Source organism: Natator depressus, chromosome 7 (genome assembly GCF_965152275.1).
Source record: "Natator depressus isolate rNatDep1 chromosome 7, rNatDep2.hap1, whole genome shotgun sequence".
Taxonomy (NCBI): domain Eukaryota; kingdom Metazoa; phylum Chordata; order Testudines; family Cheloniidae; genus Natator; species Natator depressus.
This window is the reverse complement of record NC_134240.1, coordinates 28,351,549-28,369,823: the sequence shown is the minus strand read 5'-3', so window position 1 is coordinate 28,369,823 and position 18,275 is coordinate 28,351,549. Positions and strand designations below refer to the sequence as shown.

At 45.5% G+C, this 18,275-nt stretch overlaps 1 protein-coding gene across 2 annotated transcripts in view; it reads right to left on the bottom strand.

The window, feature by feature from the left end:
- BICD2 (BICD cargo adaptor 2) overlaps positions 1-17,956 on the bottom strand; it is a 153,934-nt gene extending 135,978 nt beyond the window's left edge. Inside the window, exon 1 of one of the 2 annotated variants that reach the window (XM_074957791.1) lies at positions 17,580-17,956. In XM_074957791.1, the coding sequence (XP_074813892.1) occupies positions 17,580-17,819 (240 nt within the window). In that variant the 5' untranslated portion in view covers positions 17,820-17,956. The remainder of the gene's footprint in view (positions 1-17,579) is intronic. The other variant, XM_074957792.1, reaches the window with a different exon arrangement.
- Between the last annotated feature and the right edge of the window lie 319 nt (positions 17,957-18,275).

The following is an 18,275-nucleotide window of genomic DNA, read 5'->3' as shown; positions in this document are numbered from 1 at the left end:
GAGGACAAGGACAATATAAAGCTTTCCCCAAGGGTACAGACATCTCACAAGGTAGACAAAAGCTATGCATTCACTGATACAATTTCATTACACTAACTATGTTGCTCTATTTAAAAAGCAAATACTTATGCAACCCCCTATGTCTACATCTGCAGCTATAATGTGGGCGGGAATATACCATTCAGTTGACTGACAGCGTGAGTGCCAATACCAAATGTGTAACCTGACTTTTATAATGAGACCAAAACCTAAAATTGGCTCCACAAAGTTTAAAAAGGTAAGAATGAATTCCTTCCTGTTAAATTTCCATCTATATTTAATTTTTCTCTCAACCTCACTGTCTTAATTCAGCATCTGCAATGTTAATATTGTAATGATATCGCACTTATTATAGTAATTTTGAATAGAATCGAAGAAATTTGCACTTGAAATGAAGGATGAACTTTGTAAGGGAGTATAGTTAAGACAGAGATAAATCAATCCCTACTAGTCATTTTGTAACAGATGACTTAGTCTCCGGTTACATTTGCAAGAGAAATGGTTACTTGGGTTTAACCACTTAATGTTTAATACTACTTTATAAACTACCAGTAAATTGATCAGAATAAATTTGCTTGCACAGCTGTTGAACACGGTGAACTAAGATATGTATCAGAACCTGAGGTCTTGCAGAGATACAGTTACTAGAGCAGAATTACCAGATTTGACTATGCCACAGAGTGCTGCGGGTGGGGAGGGAAAATCAAATCAGGCTCAAATAAATTTGTTAGTCTCTAAGGTGCCACAAGTACTCCTTTTCTTTCTACCAAGTATGGTAATTCAATTCTACAAGCTGCATCAGTGACAAATTGATCGTTTAGGGAAGAAAATTCTGGGAGAATGATAACCCCTCCTCCTCACATGTTATGTAATGAAATTGGTGAACCCAACAGGGTTTCTGCTCGCTTTCTCTTGAGAGGGGTAGCACTCCGCTTTGAAGAGTCGCATTTCTGTTAATGAATGCATAACTCTCTCACCAGATGAAATCACAAAGAGCCACAAAATAATCATATAGCAATATCTTGATACTGCATGGTGCTGTTTTCTTCTACACATCACACTTCAGTGTGATCATGTCCACGCTCAATACCATGGCGCAAATTTGGAAACCAACATAGGATAACTATTATTTTGGGATGCTCAGCCAAACCCTTCAACACAGTCTGTTTTCTACTGCCATCCCCCATCAGCTGTTTGGAGGAACCCACAGCAATACAGTCTATTAGTTCAGCACCACATGGACCACGTCAGACATCAGGCAGGAAAAAAAAAATTCCAAAAAAACTAACATAGGTCCCCAAAGAGCCACATGTGACCACAGAGCCACATGTCCAGTACCAGCGTTCTCAAGCTATGCTAACAAGGAATCTCGACTCCAACAACTCCCCGGTTTTTCCTACTAAGGGCTAGCCTACACTGGCAAAGGTAAAGCACTGCCATGGCAGCACTTTAACATGGCTTGTGTAGTCACGGCAGAGCGCTGGGCGAGAGCTCTCCCAGCACTCTAGAAAAACCACCTCCACGAGGAACGTAGCTCCCAGCGCTGGAGCACTGTCTACACTGGTGCTTTACAGCACTGAAACTTGCTGTGCTCAGGGGGGTGTTTTTTCACATCCCTGAGTGAGAAAGTTGCAGCGCTGTAAAGTACGAGTGTAGACAAGCCCTAAGACTTTCCTCACTGCAAGCTTTCAGCAAGTTCTAAGACTTATTATGGGAACCTGGATAGAACATAAATGTTCCTTTATAAACCATAACCTTCACAACAACTCAAGAGAGTCTGGATTCTAAATACATTCACTCATTTTAAAAACAGGGCTAAGCGAGGAACAGAATGCATAAATTACTTGCCCAGGATCACAAATCAAGTCATTGGTGGAGCTGAGAACAAAATCTAGGAGCCTCGACTCAGTTGCTACTCTAGACACGAGGCCTGCTGTCTCCCTTTCCCAAATGAGGAACAGACAGTAAAGACAAAAGTGGATCTATGTTTGGACAAAAGGAAGCAAGGACTCATGCTTGGCCTACACTGAAAAGCGATAATCTGCTTAGCTAGGTCAGTCAGGGGCATGAAAAAACACACTCCTAACAATGTAGCTATGCAGACAAAGTCCTCAGTGTAGATACAGCTATGTTGACAGAAAAGAGCTTCCATCAACACAGAACTTCGTCAAGGGAGACTGCGTCCCTACACTGACAGAATAACTCCTTCTGGTGGCATTGGCTGCATCTCCACTACGGTGCTATGCCAGCAGAGCTACACCAACATAGTCTCCATAGTGTAGCACACCCTCTGTCTACAGGAACTTTATTACAGGGCTTGGGTTATTTTTCAGAACCTCACTGAAAATATGAACATTCAGTAACAGCCCCCCATTTAAAATCCACTCATTTAAACAGCATACTTAAACTCGGCAATGCAGAACACTACAGGCTTCTTCAGAGACAAATTGAGACACAGGCCTCAGAACCCAAGACTGGTTATTTGAGGGACCCACAACATGAAACCAAATCTATTCAGGGATGGCAGAATGGAGAACATCAGGATGGAGTTGCAGTTTGGGGAGGGAGCGAATGTGGTGTGTTTGCTGGCCCCCCATGTTATAACAACATAACCTGACTATTTTATAAACAAAGTGCTTGTTGGTTTTAATAGGAGAATTTGTCAGTAGGTGTGGTTAAGATTTCCAAAACTGACTTGGCAATTTAGTCTCAGAACCCCCACTAATTTCAGTGGTGTTTGTGTGGCTAAATTGCCTAGTCAGCTTTAGAAATCTTAACCTGGATGTTCACACTGTATGAAGAATAACGTTTGTGACCTTGGACATGGACTATCAACTGTAACAAACTCCTCACGTGCCTAGGAAGTAATAAAACTTTGGTGCTAGCAAATCATGGGGCAGTATAAACATATCTGTTTGGTTTGTGGGATTACTGGAGAGACTCCTCCATCCTCTCAATCAACAGACTCTTTGCCTAGGAAACCTCTGCAGAATCATAGCCAAACCACAACAGCGATTACCTTCAGCAATGTCAGGGTACAGAAGGGGAAACCCCTTCGCAAAGATTAGAAATACCATATCATTTGTATGTAGTGCAGTTCTGTTACACCACAAACTTGTTAAAAGCAAGGCCATGGGTAGATGAAAACTAATGTGAAGTACGGGATTTCAGGGAGAGAGGTATGAGTAACGGATCAAAGAATAAAGTACTGTGGAGGAGTAAAGATTGAATCCTGCAGTGCATGTTCACTGCATACCCAAGCTGTTCCATTCATTTCAATACAAGTTGCACAGGCCCAAGGGCTGCAGGATTGGGCCCCCTACATAGAGTACCCTAGAAACACGCAAATCCAAAAGTGACTAAGCATTAGAGATTAGACTGAAGTGCAACAGGACAGACCCTGAGCAGTCCTGAGCTCTGGCTGTGTTTGGTTCCAGAACTAAAATCTCCCAAATTAGATACTGAAGCCAGAATATCTCCATTTCCACTCTGAAGGTGGAAAGTGGAATTTAGACATGACCAAACTCCCTTCCCAGGACTCTGACATTTCTGTTTTCTGCAAAAGGTAGCCCACAGCCCTGTCGCTGGCTCTTTCGTTGGTGGCTCCCTCTCCAAACCCTGATTTCTAATCACAGGTCAGCCAGTCTCTACTAAGGATGCAGAGGGATAATCTGCAGCATAGTATACATTGCTTTTCCCTCTCAGGCGGCAAAGTATCTGTGTAGGGGGGAGGGCATGTGGAAGGAGAAATGGAGGCCAGAAAGATATCAAAGCAGTTATATATTTCCCGGTTATTACGTTTGAAACTTTGACTTTTTTCCTATCTGGATCATATGAGGCTCTGACATTCATTTGGATGGCAAAGTTTATTTATATATGTCACTTCCCTCTGTTAAGGATTTATGGATCATATTTCAAATACATGTTATATTCCACTGTTGCTCAGTTACCAACTCTGAACAAACAATTCTCTGCATACTGAGAAAGAAAAAGCAAATGAAATGCCTGGAGCATGAATCACCCACTGGAAGTCGTCTTATGGCCCCGCAGTGCTACAGATTAGTCATAACCTCACATACAGTAGAGTGGGAAAGGAAATGGTGAACCTATTAACTCCAGTGCATTGAACAGCTCCCCCGCCTTCTCCCACTCACCACTGTTCTTAAAAAAGGGACACTTTCCAAATCACTAGAATTTACTTAAAGATTAAAATTAAAGGCTCATATTTTCATTAGGATAAATTTAACCTGGTGCAAAACCCCTGAAATCAATGGAGCCGCACAAGCAGTGAATTCGGCCCAGCAGCAGCTGTTCAAGCAGTAATTAAAAGCTGTGACTCAGAGGGAAGAAGCTGAAGGCTCACTCATATCCCCCGCCACAGAGAAATCCACACAAGGATCAGGAGAGCAGTTCTGCATTAGTCTGTTTCCAGACATTTCAGCATTAAGGACGGCCAGGGTTTGACTGATCACAGAGGGAGTACAAGCCACAAAATAGGTGGATATCCAAAACTCCACAACAAAAATCTTGTACATCAGGGAGGCATCCACCAGCCCCTTGCTGTTTCCCCCTGGTTTATCCAGCCCCTCCAGTGGAGCTGCTTGTAAAAGAACACCCATACCTACACCAAGCTTTCCCCAACAACCCTCCCTCACCAAGAAAGGGTAAGGTGAGGAGCACTTAATGCTGACAGTATTAATTCCCATGGGCCCTGTCAAATCTGGATTCTATGGTGCTGCATAGGGAGTATTTGCCCTCTCCTCTTTCCCCACCCCCATCCTCAATCAGCCATGAAGTGTCCCCATGTGGCGCTTGGGGATGCCACGTTAGATTCCACTCCCCCTTACGGCAGCTATTTTGGGCTCATATCTACACCATTGTGTTACCTCTTTGCTTGAAGAGAAGAGCATAATTTTACCCTTTGTAGACTGCAAACTCTTTGGGGGCAGCGACTGTGAGTTCCCACAGCACCTAGCATAATGGAAACCCAGCACTGTTCGGAGCTTCTGGATGCTCCTGTAATGTGACTATTACACGGAGAATAATAAATTATTGCTCATCTGACGAGAGAGTGTTAAACCAAAGCAAAGAACATATCTACTTGGACAATGATCCCACCAGAAGATTCAACGATTCAGTGCAACTCTCTCATAAGAGAGTGAGACAAATTCTACTCATATACAAATATTCCCACTGAAGTAAAGGTGAGCAGGATTTGGAGCAGCCCCGCACACTTTTACTCTGACATAACACGTAGGCACCAAACTCTATATTGCTGGGCTGACAAGTTTTGTTTTTCTTTTTTAGACTTTGTTTTGGGTCGGAGCGTGGATCCATTTTACTAAATTAAATACATCATTGAAGTGCAGAAAGTCAAACCTTTCAGATGGGACTGCTGACCAGGTAGGCCAACAAAAATCAAAACCAACCCAACAGCCACTAAAACAATAATCTGCACTTTTCCCTCACATCCATCCTCTCCAAACTGGTTTTTTTTTTTTTTTTTTTAAATTAACAGTCTGACTCCTCCCAAAGATCCGCCCTACTCAGCTAGACATTTTCAGCAATTACTAAGGGCTTGTCTACACTGGAACTTTACAGCGCTGCAACTTTCTCGCTCAGAAAAACACCCCCCCTGAGAGCAGCAAGTTTCAGCGCTGTAAAGCACCAGTGTAGACAGTGCACCAGTGCTGGGAGCGCGGGTAGCTACGCCCCTCGTGGAGGTGGGTTTTTTAAGAGCGCTGGAGGAGCTCTCTCCCAGCGCTCTTCCGTGACCACACAAGACACATTAAAGCACTGCCGCGGAAGCATTTTAACATTGCCAGTGTACACTAGCCCTAAGGCCTGGTCTACACTTAACATTTAGATCAATCCAGCTACATTGCTCAGGGGTGTGAAAAATTCATACACTTGAGCGTCAGAGTTAAGTCAGCCAAACCCCTGGTGTAGATATGGCTAGGCCAATGGAGGAATTCTTCCATTAACCTAGCTACCGCTGCTCAGAGGGGTAGGTTACCTACATCAACATAAAAACCCCTTCCATCGATGTAGGACGGATCTACACTGCAGCAGCACAGCTGCTGCGTGGTAGCTGTGGCACCCATATTGTGGACATGGCTTATGTGGTAGTGAATTATGTTCTGGAGAAATTGCTCAGAAAGACGAAAATGATGACCCTTCATATAATAGTGACAAGGTGGGCAAGGTAATAACTTTTATTGGACCATCTTCTGTTGGGGAGAGAGAGAGAAAGCAGCTTTGGAGCTACACAGACCTGAAGAAGAGCTCCGTGTAACTTGAAAGCTTGTCTCTTTCGCTAGCAGATGACGATCCAATATAAGATACTAACCTCACCCACCTTGTCTCTCTAATATCCTGGGACCCACAGGGCTACAGCAACACTGCGAACAAGAACGTATGTAAGTGTAGATGAGGGATCTTCCAGTTTACCACAGAGGGAAGAGAACTGTTTCTGACTTTAAAAGCTTAATCCAAAGAATGTGAGCAGTTTATTGAAACTGAAGGCTTCTGCAACAGGCAGCCTAACTGGTTACCACCTGAAGCACAGCAAGAATTGGCATGCATAACTTTAAGGGACCTTTTTTTTTCTGGGCGTCTCCTTAAAGAAGGACGTGCAAGAGAAATCGTTTTTCCAGAACTATCATGACAATGGCAGGTGTCCCTTCAGCTAGACCAGGGCTGGGCAAAGTTTTTGGGCCAAGAGCCACATCTTGGTGAGGAAATTGTATGCAGGGCTGGGGCAGGGAGTTGGGGTGCGGGAGGGAGGGAATGTGGGGTGTGGGAGAGGGTGTGGTGTGCAGGAATGGGCTCAGGGCAAGGGATTGGGGCAGAGGAGGGGTGCAGAGTGTATGAGAGGGCTCAGGGCAGGGAGTTGGGTGCAGGATGTGGCAGGGGGCTCAGGGCAGGGAGTTGGGGTGCAGGAGAGGTGCGAGGTTCAGGCAGGGGGCTTAGGGCAGGGAGTTGAGGGGGCGGGGTGCAGGAGGGGTTCAGGCTCCGGCCCGGCACCACTTACCTAAAACGACTCCGGGGTGGCAGCGGCACACACCAGGGCCAGGGCAGGCTCCCTGCATGCCTGCCCTGGCCCCATGCCACGCCACTCCAGGAAGCAGTTCACACCATGTCCCTGCGTGGTTCCTGGAGGTGGGGGGCACTGGTCTCCACGCACTGTCCTTGCCACGCATCCAGGTACCTGCCCCAAAGCTCCCATTGGCTGCGGTTCCCCATTCCCGGCCAATGGGAGCTGTGGGGGGTGGCGCCTGGAGGCAAGGGCAACGCACGGAGCCCTCCGTCCCTCCCCTCCCTGGGCCCCAGGGACGTAGTGCCAGCCGCTTCTGAGAGTGGTGCGGGGGCTGCGGCACCATGGGGGACAATGCCAGGGGCTGGATCCAAAGCCCTGATGGGCTGGATCCGGCCTGCAGGCCGTAGTTTGCCCACCTCTGAGCCAGACTGTGCCATGTCAAAAACAGAGAAGCAGCCAATTTCCTTGGAGTCAGCTGGTCTTAGTGTAATAAGTATAAGAAAAGATTTTTGTCTCCTCAAAATGAGTTTTCAATCTCACGCTTACTATGAACAGGGATTCTATTCTCTCCCTATATCCCAAATACACCACTGTGATGCATGGCCAGAAAGGGTTAAACATCCTGCAAAATAAATAACCCTCAAAAGAAATGTGGGGAGATAATATTTGTGTTTTTGTGTATTTAAATTTTTTATATATATATACACATACATATACACACACATACACACACACACAGAGGAGTAGGGTCAACAATGTAATCAACAAAAAGAAAAGGAGTACTTGTGGCACCTTAGAGACTAACCAATTTATTTGATGCATCCGATGAAGTGAGCTGTAACTCATGAAAGCTTATGCTCACATAAATTGGTTAGTCTCTAAGGTGCCACAAGTACTTCTTTTCTTTTTGCGAATACAGACTAACATGGCTGCTACTCTGAAACCTGTCAATGTAATCAACAGTCCCTATCTATGCTGAATTCTGAGAGTTCAGAGATCAAAAGAACATCCTAGCATTTGAATGAATTGTAAACACAAGATATCTTGGTATTCATCTGTCTTTGAAATGTACTGTGACTGGTGGAGGAACAAGCAAATTGCCTTATGTTAATTCATATAGCTAACTCCTGGTGATGGACCTCCTTCCAAATCATCTTAATTACCTTTTGTTCCTGGAGGAACTCCCAACTTGTCAAAGACGACATGAAATCGTATAAAAGATCCTTGGGTCCTGATTCTGTCATCTCAGATCTGCTTAGACTTCATCAGGAGAAGTTTGAGTTACAAGCCTGAGGTCCCAGTTATACTGGTACATCCTGAATGTGAGATTTGGACATTGGACTATAACCTATGTGCTATTTCTGAAAGAACTCTTTGCAACTACAAAGCTCACCATCTCTCCAATGAATCTGAACCTCAATGAATTGAGCTCATGTCTGTATGTATGTTGATCTTTTAACCATACTCTCTCTCTTTTGTTTTTTAATAAATTTTAGCTTAGTTAATAAGAATTGGCTGTAGCGTGTATTTGGGTAACATCTGGAACATTCAATAACTTGGGACATAATGTGTCCTATCCTTTGGGATTGGTAGAACCTGTTCTTTTATGGGATGAAATAAGATTTTCAGAAATCATCATATTTGACTTAGGTACCTGGATGGAGGCCTGAGGCTGGATCACAAAGGGAACGGTGTTGTTTGGACTTCTGAGTAACCAGTAAGGTAATAAAGAAGCTGTTTTACGCTGGTTTGGTAAATCTAAGTACTGGAATATCCACCAGCTTTTTGGGGTCTGGCTGCCCCATTCTTTGCAGTTCACTCTAATTGAGTGACCACAGCTGGCTCCCACTGGGACCCCGGTCACAACCACTCCTTAGCCTATAACCAGCTCACTAGATCTATGAAGAGAATATGTACAAAAATATAAACTTTTTTACTAGTAGATGAAGTGCCAGACTCTGATCTTAGCTACACAGTGTAAATCTGTAGAGTTGAATTGATTCTGGATTTATGACAGCGTAACCAAGATCTGACTCTGACCAACACTAAGTCTTCATTTCAAAACAAAAGGTCAACTATTTAAGTAATCAGTAGAAAGAATTCCTTTTACTTACATACAATTCCTGAGGTTTTAACAGCATTATACAGCTGAATGTAATCCTGTGAGTGGCTTTTTTTCCTTTAATCTTCTTAAAACAAAGTTCCCTCTTTGTGTTTTTGGCACCCGATCAGTATTAGTTTAAACATTTTGTGGGAGGACAGGAGGAAGTTACCCAGAACCTTAAGATAAATAGATGGAGAAGCTCATAATTCTATTAAAGGGTGGCCTAGTGGCTAGAGACCTGGACAGGGACTTCAGAGTCCTGAGTTCTACTCCTGGCTTTGCCACTGGCCTACTGTGTAACCTTGGGCAAGTCACATCACCTCCTTGTACCTCAGTTTCCTTTCCCCATGTATAAAATAGAGATAATGATAATGACATCCTCTCTTAAGTGCTTTGAGAACTCCTGAGGAAAAACGCTAGTTATTATTTCAGCAGTCACTTTATTCCAATTCAAACAAGTGTATTTGAGTCAGTAAAGAGAAAGGTCTCTCCTGCTCTTCTGAACTTATATTTAATCAAAATGTTAAAACAGGTCTGGATTAGTTTTCATGTACCCAAATCAATATTTTATAGCTAACTGTATTAAAATACACAATGCAAAACTTACATCAATAATCATATTGAGCCAGGGCAAGTTGTGTTTCAGTGGTACATTAACACACACTTCGGCTGTGTTTCGCAGCATGAAGCCGATAGTCTGATCTTCAGATACTCCGGGCACATATTAACCAAGTACTAGCACCTGCCCGGCATTATCTTGATGCTAATATATTATGTCTGCTTAGGTTTATATTTGATTTAAACAAGAAAGCTTCTAAATATATCTGAGAGCACACTTTTGGATTATGTACCTCCACTTAGCCAGAAAGTTCATAACAGAGAGAGAGAAAGAAAGAACAGAAAAGAAAATGCAGAAAACCCTCATAAAAGAAAGAAAAAACTCCTTGGTTATTTTCAAACAGGTCTTCAAATTAAACAACAGGGATTTATTTCTCAATTTTCCCTTGTTTCCTGCCTCCCTCTCTCCCCCTCCCTGCACAGCCAGAATATTAAAACTGAGATAGGATCTATCTAGTTCCTTGGTGCCTGTGCCTGGCTACTACACACATTACTACTTCCAACAGAGATGAGCCCCTTTCACCTTATGTTTGAATTGTATAAGCTAAGCCGAAATTATTCCAGGTGCATCTGATGCACTGTTGAGAAGGCAATTGCAAGTTGCTAGATAAAGGAAAAAAGTCTTAGGGAAAATCAATGCAGGCTTTATATTATTATGACATGTATAGCATAATCTAGAAAATATCAAATAGGAAATAAAAGACAATTCCTGTTTTTCTTTCCCCCTTTGCCCTAACACTTTTTTTTTTTCTTAAAACCACCTCACATATTTAGTACAGTGCAGATCAATTGTGCTGTATCTGCACATGCTTTTAGACTGCAAGGTTTTTAGGACAGCCACACCATTTCATATATATTTTTTTTGCTACTGCACATCTACATTATATTATGAATTCTTTATTTCTATAATCATGCCCGTGTTTGCTGAGAGATTTAAACATGGATCTAACCCCCCTGAAGTGGCCTTGCCAGCCAATCAAAAAGCAGCTTTGGACGGCATCCAGTTTCATATTTGAATTTATAGATAGCTGTAAATCTAACGGACATCTCAAACACGGCTCAAAGTACCATACTGAGCAGATATCAGCTTTTCAAGTGAACATTCCAAGCCACATTCTCCCACAAATCACCCAGACTGCCAATAATCAGACTCTCCAGACAGCCACTTTTGTAACCAGGGTTGATCCTGCAAACCTTCAGTTGTATGAGTAGTCCCCGCTCATGCAGGGACCCCGTGTTACTTATGCAACTAGCTTTGTTGCATACAACAGTTTGCAGGATCAAATCCCAATGTAGTAAAAAGTCTATGAAAGTGCCCTTTCATTACTTCACCTTGTGTTGCATTAAAATGTGACACAACACTTAACTGCAAGAGATCTAGCTACCTTTTTTTCCCACCCTCATGAAATCCCTGAGGAAATAAATCACATTCTGTGCTATAACTGCATAATGAAAGTTTGAAATGGATTCCACTTTACAGAATCTAGATCATAGGTTACCTCCACCCTCACTAATCATTACATTCATCAGTGAAGATGACCTGTACCTAATTCCCTTAGGTGACAATAAATGCAAATGAAACAATGGATCAGTGGGAAATGCAGCACAAATTAACATAAAGACGTGTGAGATAAAGATAGATCTCACCACACTCACAAAATTGGCATGCATGAGAGGAATTCCATGCTTCACCAAGGGCCCTCAGCTCAAAGCAGGTGCTCTACAAGGGGCAGAGAGAGCCAAGAGAAGGCTTGAGGTCCAAATGTTGGAGGTCATCCCTTGCATAATCTGGAGCACGGATCTGTGGGTGTAACCAGCACTCTGTTGTAGAGGAGCTTGGGGAATAGAACTGATGGAGAAGTAACTATGCAACTCCAGTCATATTAGCACCCTGCGACGATGGTGGTGGGGCATGCTGGCCCACCAGTGCTACTGAAGCTCTGATGCTACAGGAGCTGCAACCGAGAAGCTTGTAGCTTGGGCAGGGCCAGTAAAGAATCCCTTCCTCCCCGCACTCCCCTGCACACAGCCAATTTACAGGGATAGTTCTGTCCTCTTAAATTATAGCCTATTGAAAGCATGGATCTTGCCGTATGTGTTTGCACAGCACCTATTACAATGGGGTCCCAGATCTCTCGGCGCGACTATAACATAATTAACACTAACGCATGGTGGAATAAATCATTGGTTTGATGCGTTTTAAAAGCAGCATGGGGCTGTGGTTAGAGCAGGAGACTAGAAGGCAGGACTCCTGAGTTTCATTCCCAGTTTGTTAAACGGCCACCCCTGACAGATCACTCCCACTCTGAGCAAATTGTCTGCCACCAAGGTCCCTGCTTTACTCTAGCACAAGCTTCAGAGCTTAATATGTGGCAGATCTTGTGTGTGAATGTTTCTTGGCTAAGTCTGGAAAAACAATGTTTTAAAATAAAAGTTACATAAACGGATAAGGGGGAAGTCCCTTCTGAGAATGCCCAGTGTGCATCTGCTAAGGTTTAAGATGGCTAAATCAGTACTCCTTTTCTTTTTGCTAAGGTTTAGTAGATCCTAATGAAGCCCAGACTCCTTCATAATGTCATGAGGGAGCCAGAGGAACTACGTATTGTCCCTGCTTGATCTGACTAGGGCAGTGGTTCTCAACTCTGGTCCATCGCTTGTTGAGGGAAAGCCCCTGGCACGCCAGGCCGGTTTGTTTGCGGGTTTGTTTACCTGCCGCGTCCACAGGTTCAGCCGATCGCAGCTCCCACTGGCCGCGGTTCGCCACTCCAGGCCAATGGGGGCTGCAGAAAGTGGCGTGGGCCAAGGGACATGCTGGCCGCCCTTCCCGCAGCCCCCATTGACCTGGAGCGGCAAACCGCAACCAGTGGGAGCCGTGATTGACCGAACCTGCAGATGTGGCAGGTAAACAAATCGGCCCGGCGTGCCAAGGGCTTTCCCTGAACAAGCGGTGGACCAGAGTTGAGAACCACTGGACTAGGGGATTCAGCAGGGTACTTGAGCTGCTCCTAGGATTGTTTACGTGGAAGGGTAGGAGTACCCAATGTGGACACAAGAACAAATGGATATAAACTGGTCACTGGGAAGTTTAGACTTGAAATTAGATGAAGGTTTCTAACCATCAGAGGAGTGAAGTTTTGGAATAGCCTTCCAAGGGAAGCAGTGGGGGCAAAAGACCTATCTGGCTTTAAGATTAAACTCGATAAGTTTATGGAGGAGATGGTATGATGGGATAACATGATTTTGGCAATTAACTGATCTTTAAATATTCATGGTAAATAGGCCCAATGGCCTGTGATGGGATGTTAGATGGGGTGGGATCTGAGTTACTACAGAGAATTCTTTCCTGGGTATCTGGCTGGTGAATCTCGCCCATATGCTCAGGGTTTAGCTGATCACCATACTTGGGGTCGGGAAGGAATTTTCCTCCAGGGCAGATTGGAAGTGGCCCTGGAGGTTTTTTGCCTTCCTCTGTAGCATGGGGCACGGGTCACTTGCTGGAGGATTCTCTGCTCCTTGAAGTCTTTAAACCACAATTTGAGGACTTCAACAGCTCAGACATAGGTGAGAGGTTTTTCGCAGGAGTGGGTGGGTGAGATTCTGTGGCCTGCGTTGTGCAGGAGGTCAGACTAGATGATCATAATGGTCCCTTCTGACCTTAATATCTATGAATCTATGAGATAGTTATAACAGGACACACACACAGCAAAATCCTGCTGAATATCAAAGGCAGGAGAAAATCCATGGGAGTGAATAATTGCTGACCTGTGACTTTAAGTTGTCTTCATTTTTGAGGCATTCTAGCTTTAGGGGGAGAAAAAGGTTAATTTCCTATCTTTTTCCATTTTGAAGACACAGCATCCCATAGTCATAGGCAGTGTGTCCTAGTGGCTAGAGCACTGCACTGGGACTCAGGAGGCATGGGTTCTACTCCTATTTTGAACACTGGATTGCTGGGTGATTTTGGGCAATTCACTTTATTTCTCAATGCCTCAGTTTCCCCGCCCCCATCTGTAAAATAGGGATAATGATGCTTACCTCCTTTGTCAAGTGCTTTGATGTCTACTGATGAAAAGCAATACAGAAGAGTGAGGGATTATTATTATTTTTATTATTCCCTGGGGATGAGGGAGGCCACAAGGGTGAAAAAAAAGGAGGAAGTGTTTGTTCCACACACTACTCCATATGGCTCCATCCTCTTCACAAGGCCTCACAGTGGCATCTTGACCTACACCTAGAATTTATGTTTTTGAGGGCTGAGCAATACTAGAAAACTTGCAGCAGTGTAAGTAAATCAGTTTAAAAGTGACTTGGTTACACTCGTACAAACCCCTGTTTGACACATAGACACATTTACATCAGTTTAAACTGCACTTCCTTAATCAGCTTATTTCTAGTTAACTTAAAATGATTCCAAATCAACCAAAATGAGGCTTTGTCTGTCTAAAAGGGAAAACTGCATCAGTTCAAATTAAATAGTTTTTCAAATTATTTAGTCAGACTGGTGCAAACCCCTACGTGAACACTTTTTTCAGTGCAAGAGTGGCTTATTTTGGTTTAGTTTTTAAACCCATTTCCAAATGATACAACCATTTAAAAAAAAAAAAAAAAAAGATTAAACCTGAAATTAAAAAAAGTGGCCACACAGGGATTTGCGCTGGTTTAACTAAAACAGTTTAACTTCACACCTTAGGTTAAAGCTGTGTAACTTTCTTGGGTAAGCAAAGTCTAAATCAGTTTAAAACCAACACAGGGATTCTATACTGAAAGTGTTGCCAAAATAACTAAATCAATTTTAACACACACACTTTAATAGTTTGCTACAACTCTGTGCGAGCGCTCTTATTTCGGGTTAAGTGCCCACTTTCACTTTGGCTTATTATTATTTGTATTAGCATAGCACCTAGGAGCCCTAGTCATGGACCAGGACCCCACTGTGCTAGGCACTGTACAAACACAGAAAAGGCAATTTCTGCCCCAATGACCTTACAGTCTAAGTGTCTGTCTACACTACAACTGCTATGGCAACACTGCTGCAGCACGGAAGCTACCCTGCTGTAGGCTCTACAGTGTAGATGCTTGTTGTGTTGGAAGGAGTTTTTCCAGCAATATAGGTAATGGTCAAACCACCTTTCCAAGGGGTGGTAGCTGGGTTGATGGAAGAATCCTTCCATCAACCTAGCCACATCTAAATGGGCGGGCTAGGCTGTCCTAACTACAGCGCTCAGGATGTGAAATTTTTCACAGCCCTGAGCGATGTAGCCACATTGACCTGTTTTAGGTGTAGACCAGGCCTAAGTATAAGACAAGCGATAACAAACAAATACAGACAGACTGAGAGGGGAGCACAAGGAAATAAAGACGCCTGGTCATGGGATTTTTGCCAGAGATGCTCTGCAGCATTAGAGCAGGAGTGAAGCAAGCAGATATTGAGGGTGAGCCAGGGGATTGGAAGGACAGACCTTGCAATGGGAAAGGGGGCAAAAGAGTCAAGGGTGGACAAGACTGAGATATGGAGAGAATCGGCAACCATATTGTTGGGAGAAAGCTTAAGCTGGGGTTTGTTTTAAACACATTCTGACCTGCACTGAAACAAAGGGCACGTCTACACTACAGTGAAAAACCCACAGCTGGCCCATGCCAGCTAACTCTGGCTCATGGGGCTTGGGCTGCCCGGTGGTTTCAGTGCTGTGTAGACTTCCAGGTTGGGGCTGGGCTCTACGTCCCTGCGAGGTGGGAGGGTCCCACAGCCTGGACTCCAGCCAGGGCCCAGAAGTCTACACTGCAATGAATCAGCCCCACAGCCTGAGACCAGGTCAGAAGGCTCAGGTGTCTAGTTGCAATGTAAGTATACCCAAAAGGTGTGAATTAACACCAGTCTGGTTATTGTGGATGCAGTTTTTGTGTAGACAAGCCCTCAGTTACATCAGTGAAAGTTTTCTAAAGCCTGATCTACATTTCAAATTTAGATCAACATAACTACATTGTTGTTTCAGCACTGCAGGCTGAAGATTGAAAGACTGCCAGGGCCTTTGTCTGGGGGGGAGGGGGGAGAATATACTCTGCTGCCCCCACCCCTGGTTGAGTGGTAGGGGAGAAGCAGTAAATCCTCAATGTAATTACCCTATAATCCCAATGTAAAGTGAAGCTATCCTGCCAATCTACTATTGCAGAAAATGATCTCCACCCGAACAATTAGCAGGGAAAGGTGGGGTGAGGAAGGGGATCTCCCCTTCCCCAGCCCATTCACTTGTGAGGTGAGGGTCTTCAAAGCTTAGGGGCCTGCATTTGGTACTAAGAGTTTGACAAGCCAGCAATAACAAGGCTGACATTCCGCTGCTTTACACTTTGACGCTCGCTCAGGCCAATTATTTGATTTCTGTACTTTGTTTCCAGGAAGCTCCATGTCACGTCAAAGTTCCGACATGGATGGCCGACATAGTGTGTCAAATGGCTCGGTAGTACATGGATCTTTGGCACCGGGTATGGCATTTCTACACATATTGTGCAGCCATTCATTTGCTGGTCTTTACAGAGTATTTATTATAAGGCTAATTTACTAGAGAACCATCAGCTCTGTATAGAAAGGATCCTGTGAATGCTCTGTAGCCAGTATTTAAATATCAGCAATTCAGCCTTTTATAAGCAGGCCTACTCCTAATAAATACTATCTACCAACAATTTTTCCATTTTAAAATAGCAATAACCTTTGTACTTAGGTGGAGAAACCTACTTAATATTAAGGAACTCGTAGTTCACCACCATATATATCCCTTTTATAAGCAACCAGATTAAATAATGTAATTCAAAATCTGTGTCTATTTGGAGGGACAGGAAAGGCGAGAGAGATAAAAAAAACTTGATCCCAATATCAAATTGCAGCCTTAAAATTCAGGGAACTGGGTTTTATATTAGAAATGCTATCTGGACGGCCCTGAACTGTGTACCATTATACAGCAAACAACAGAATTATGGTCTAAGACTTCCATTATTCCCTTCCGCCTGCAATGACCACCACAGGACAGCCTGGCACTTGATCTCCAGGGTATTAATCGCAAGGATCCTCTTTCCTGTGCACCTCGCCCAGCTGAGAGAAGACACAGCAGATGTCATTGGAAGGGCACAGGGTCTTAGAGGAATTGCTGAGCTGCCCCTTTAAAGGGCTGCACAGCATGACGCCAGCAACGAGGAGCATGAGGATGCCGGATCTTGCTGTGACACTGCACTGCATTAGAGACGATGGTGATGATGATGTTCTTCATTTGAGCTGGAAGAAGCCAAGATGCAGCCAGCATCAGCTGCTTTCCAGTGAGGCTGAAGCCAGACTTCCCGGGGAGGGTGAATTACATCGCTACTGCCCCGCACAGACACAGACCAGACAGAGACTTGCCTGCCCAGAATATCCATCGGTAGCAATGCATCCTCCGCGCTCCCGGGCCACCTCCCCACTGCAGAGGTCAGGGTGCTCTGCAGCAATGAATCAGTCCTTGCTGCAGCCCCAGGATATATGACTGGCCTCCCCTTACACATGGGCCAAATTCCTCCCAGGAGTAACTCCAGCCTTTGCAGCGGAGTTACCCCAGAGATTAGCGTGGCCCCCCGAAGTTTCAGGGGGCCTTGCCCAAGGTCAGACAGCGGCTGAGGCACCCCGCGTCTCCAGATCCCCCTTCACGGGCCGCAGCTCCTCGCCCGCGCTCCCTGCCTTGCCCTCTCCCCCTCCAACAGACGGGCACAGGGCAGTCAGTCCCGGCGGGCCCCCCCCGCCCCGGGCCGCCGGCTCACCTCCTTCAGCTGCTCCATCTCCGTGCGGATGGTCTCGTACTCCGCCTCCAGCTCCTCGTACTGCTGCTTGAGCTGCTGCTTCTCCTCCAGCACGGCCAGCCCGTACTCCGCCGCCTGGATCTTCTCCCGGGTGGTCTCGCCCAGCTCCTGGGAGAGCCGCTTGAGCTCGCTCCGCAGCCACTCGGGCTCCGACTCCATCACCAGCTTGGCGTAGTCCTCCTCCTCCATGGCCAGAGCCATCGCGGCCGGCCGGGAGCGGCGCCGCCCGTCCCCGTCCGGCGGGGCAACACAGCGAGGGGGGCTGCGGGGCGAGCCGGGCAGCGGGACGGACGCAGCGCCCTTAACACCCCCGCAGCCGCTGGGCTGCCATGGGCCGCCCTCGGCGAGCACAACTTGGCCCCGCTGCTGCTGCGCTGCCCGCTCCCCCGACTGCCATGAAACGGGCAGGGCGCTCGGTTCGCTCTGGCCCCTGGCTGCACCCCCGCCCCAGCCGGCCCCTTACACCATGACTCCTGCCGCCTCCTGCTGCGGGCTGCGGCTGCGAAACTCGCTGGGCAGGCAGAGCGCAGTGAAATCATTCAAAAGGAACGGCTAGCCAGCTGCCCGCCGGGCCTTGTGGGACGTGTAGTCCCGCCCCCCGCCCAGCTCCAAGCACACGCGGGCTTCTGAGGACTACGAGTCCCACAATGCACAGCG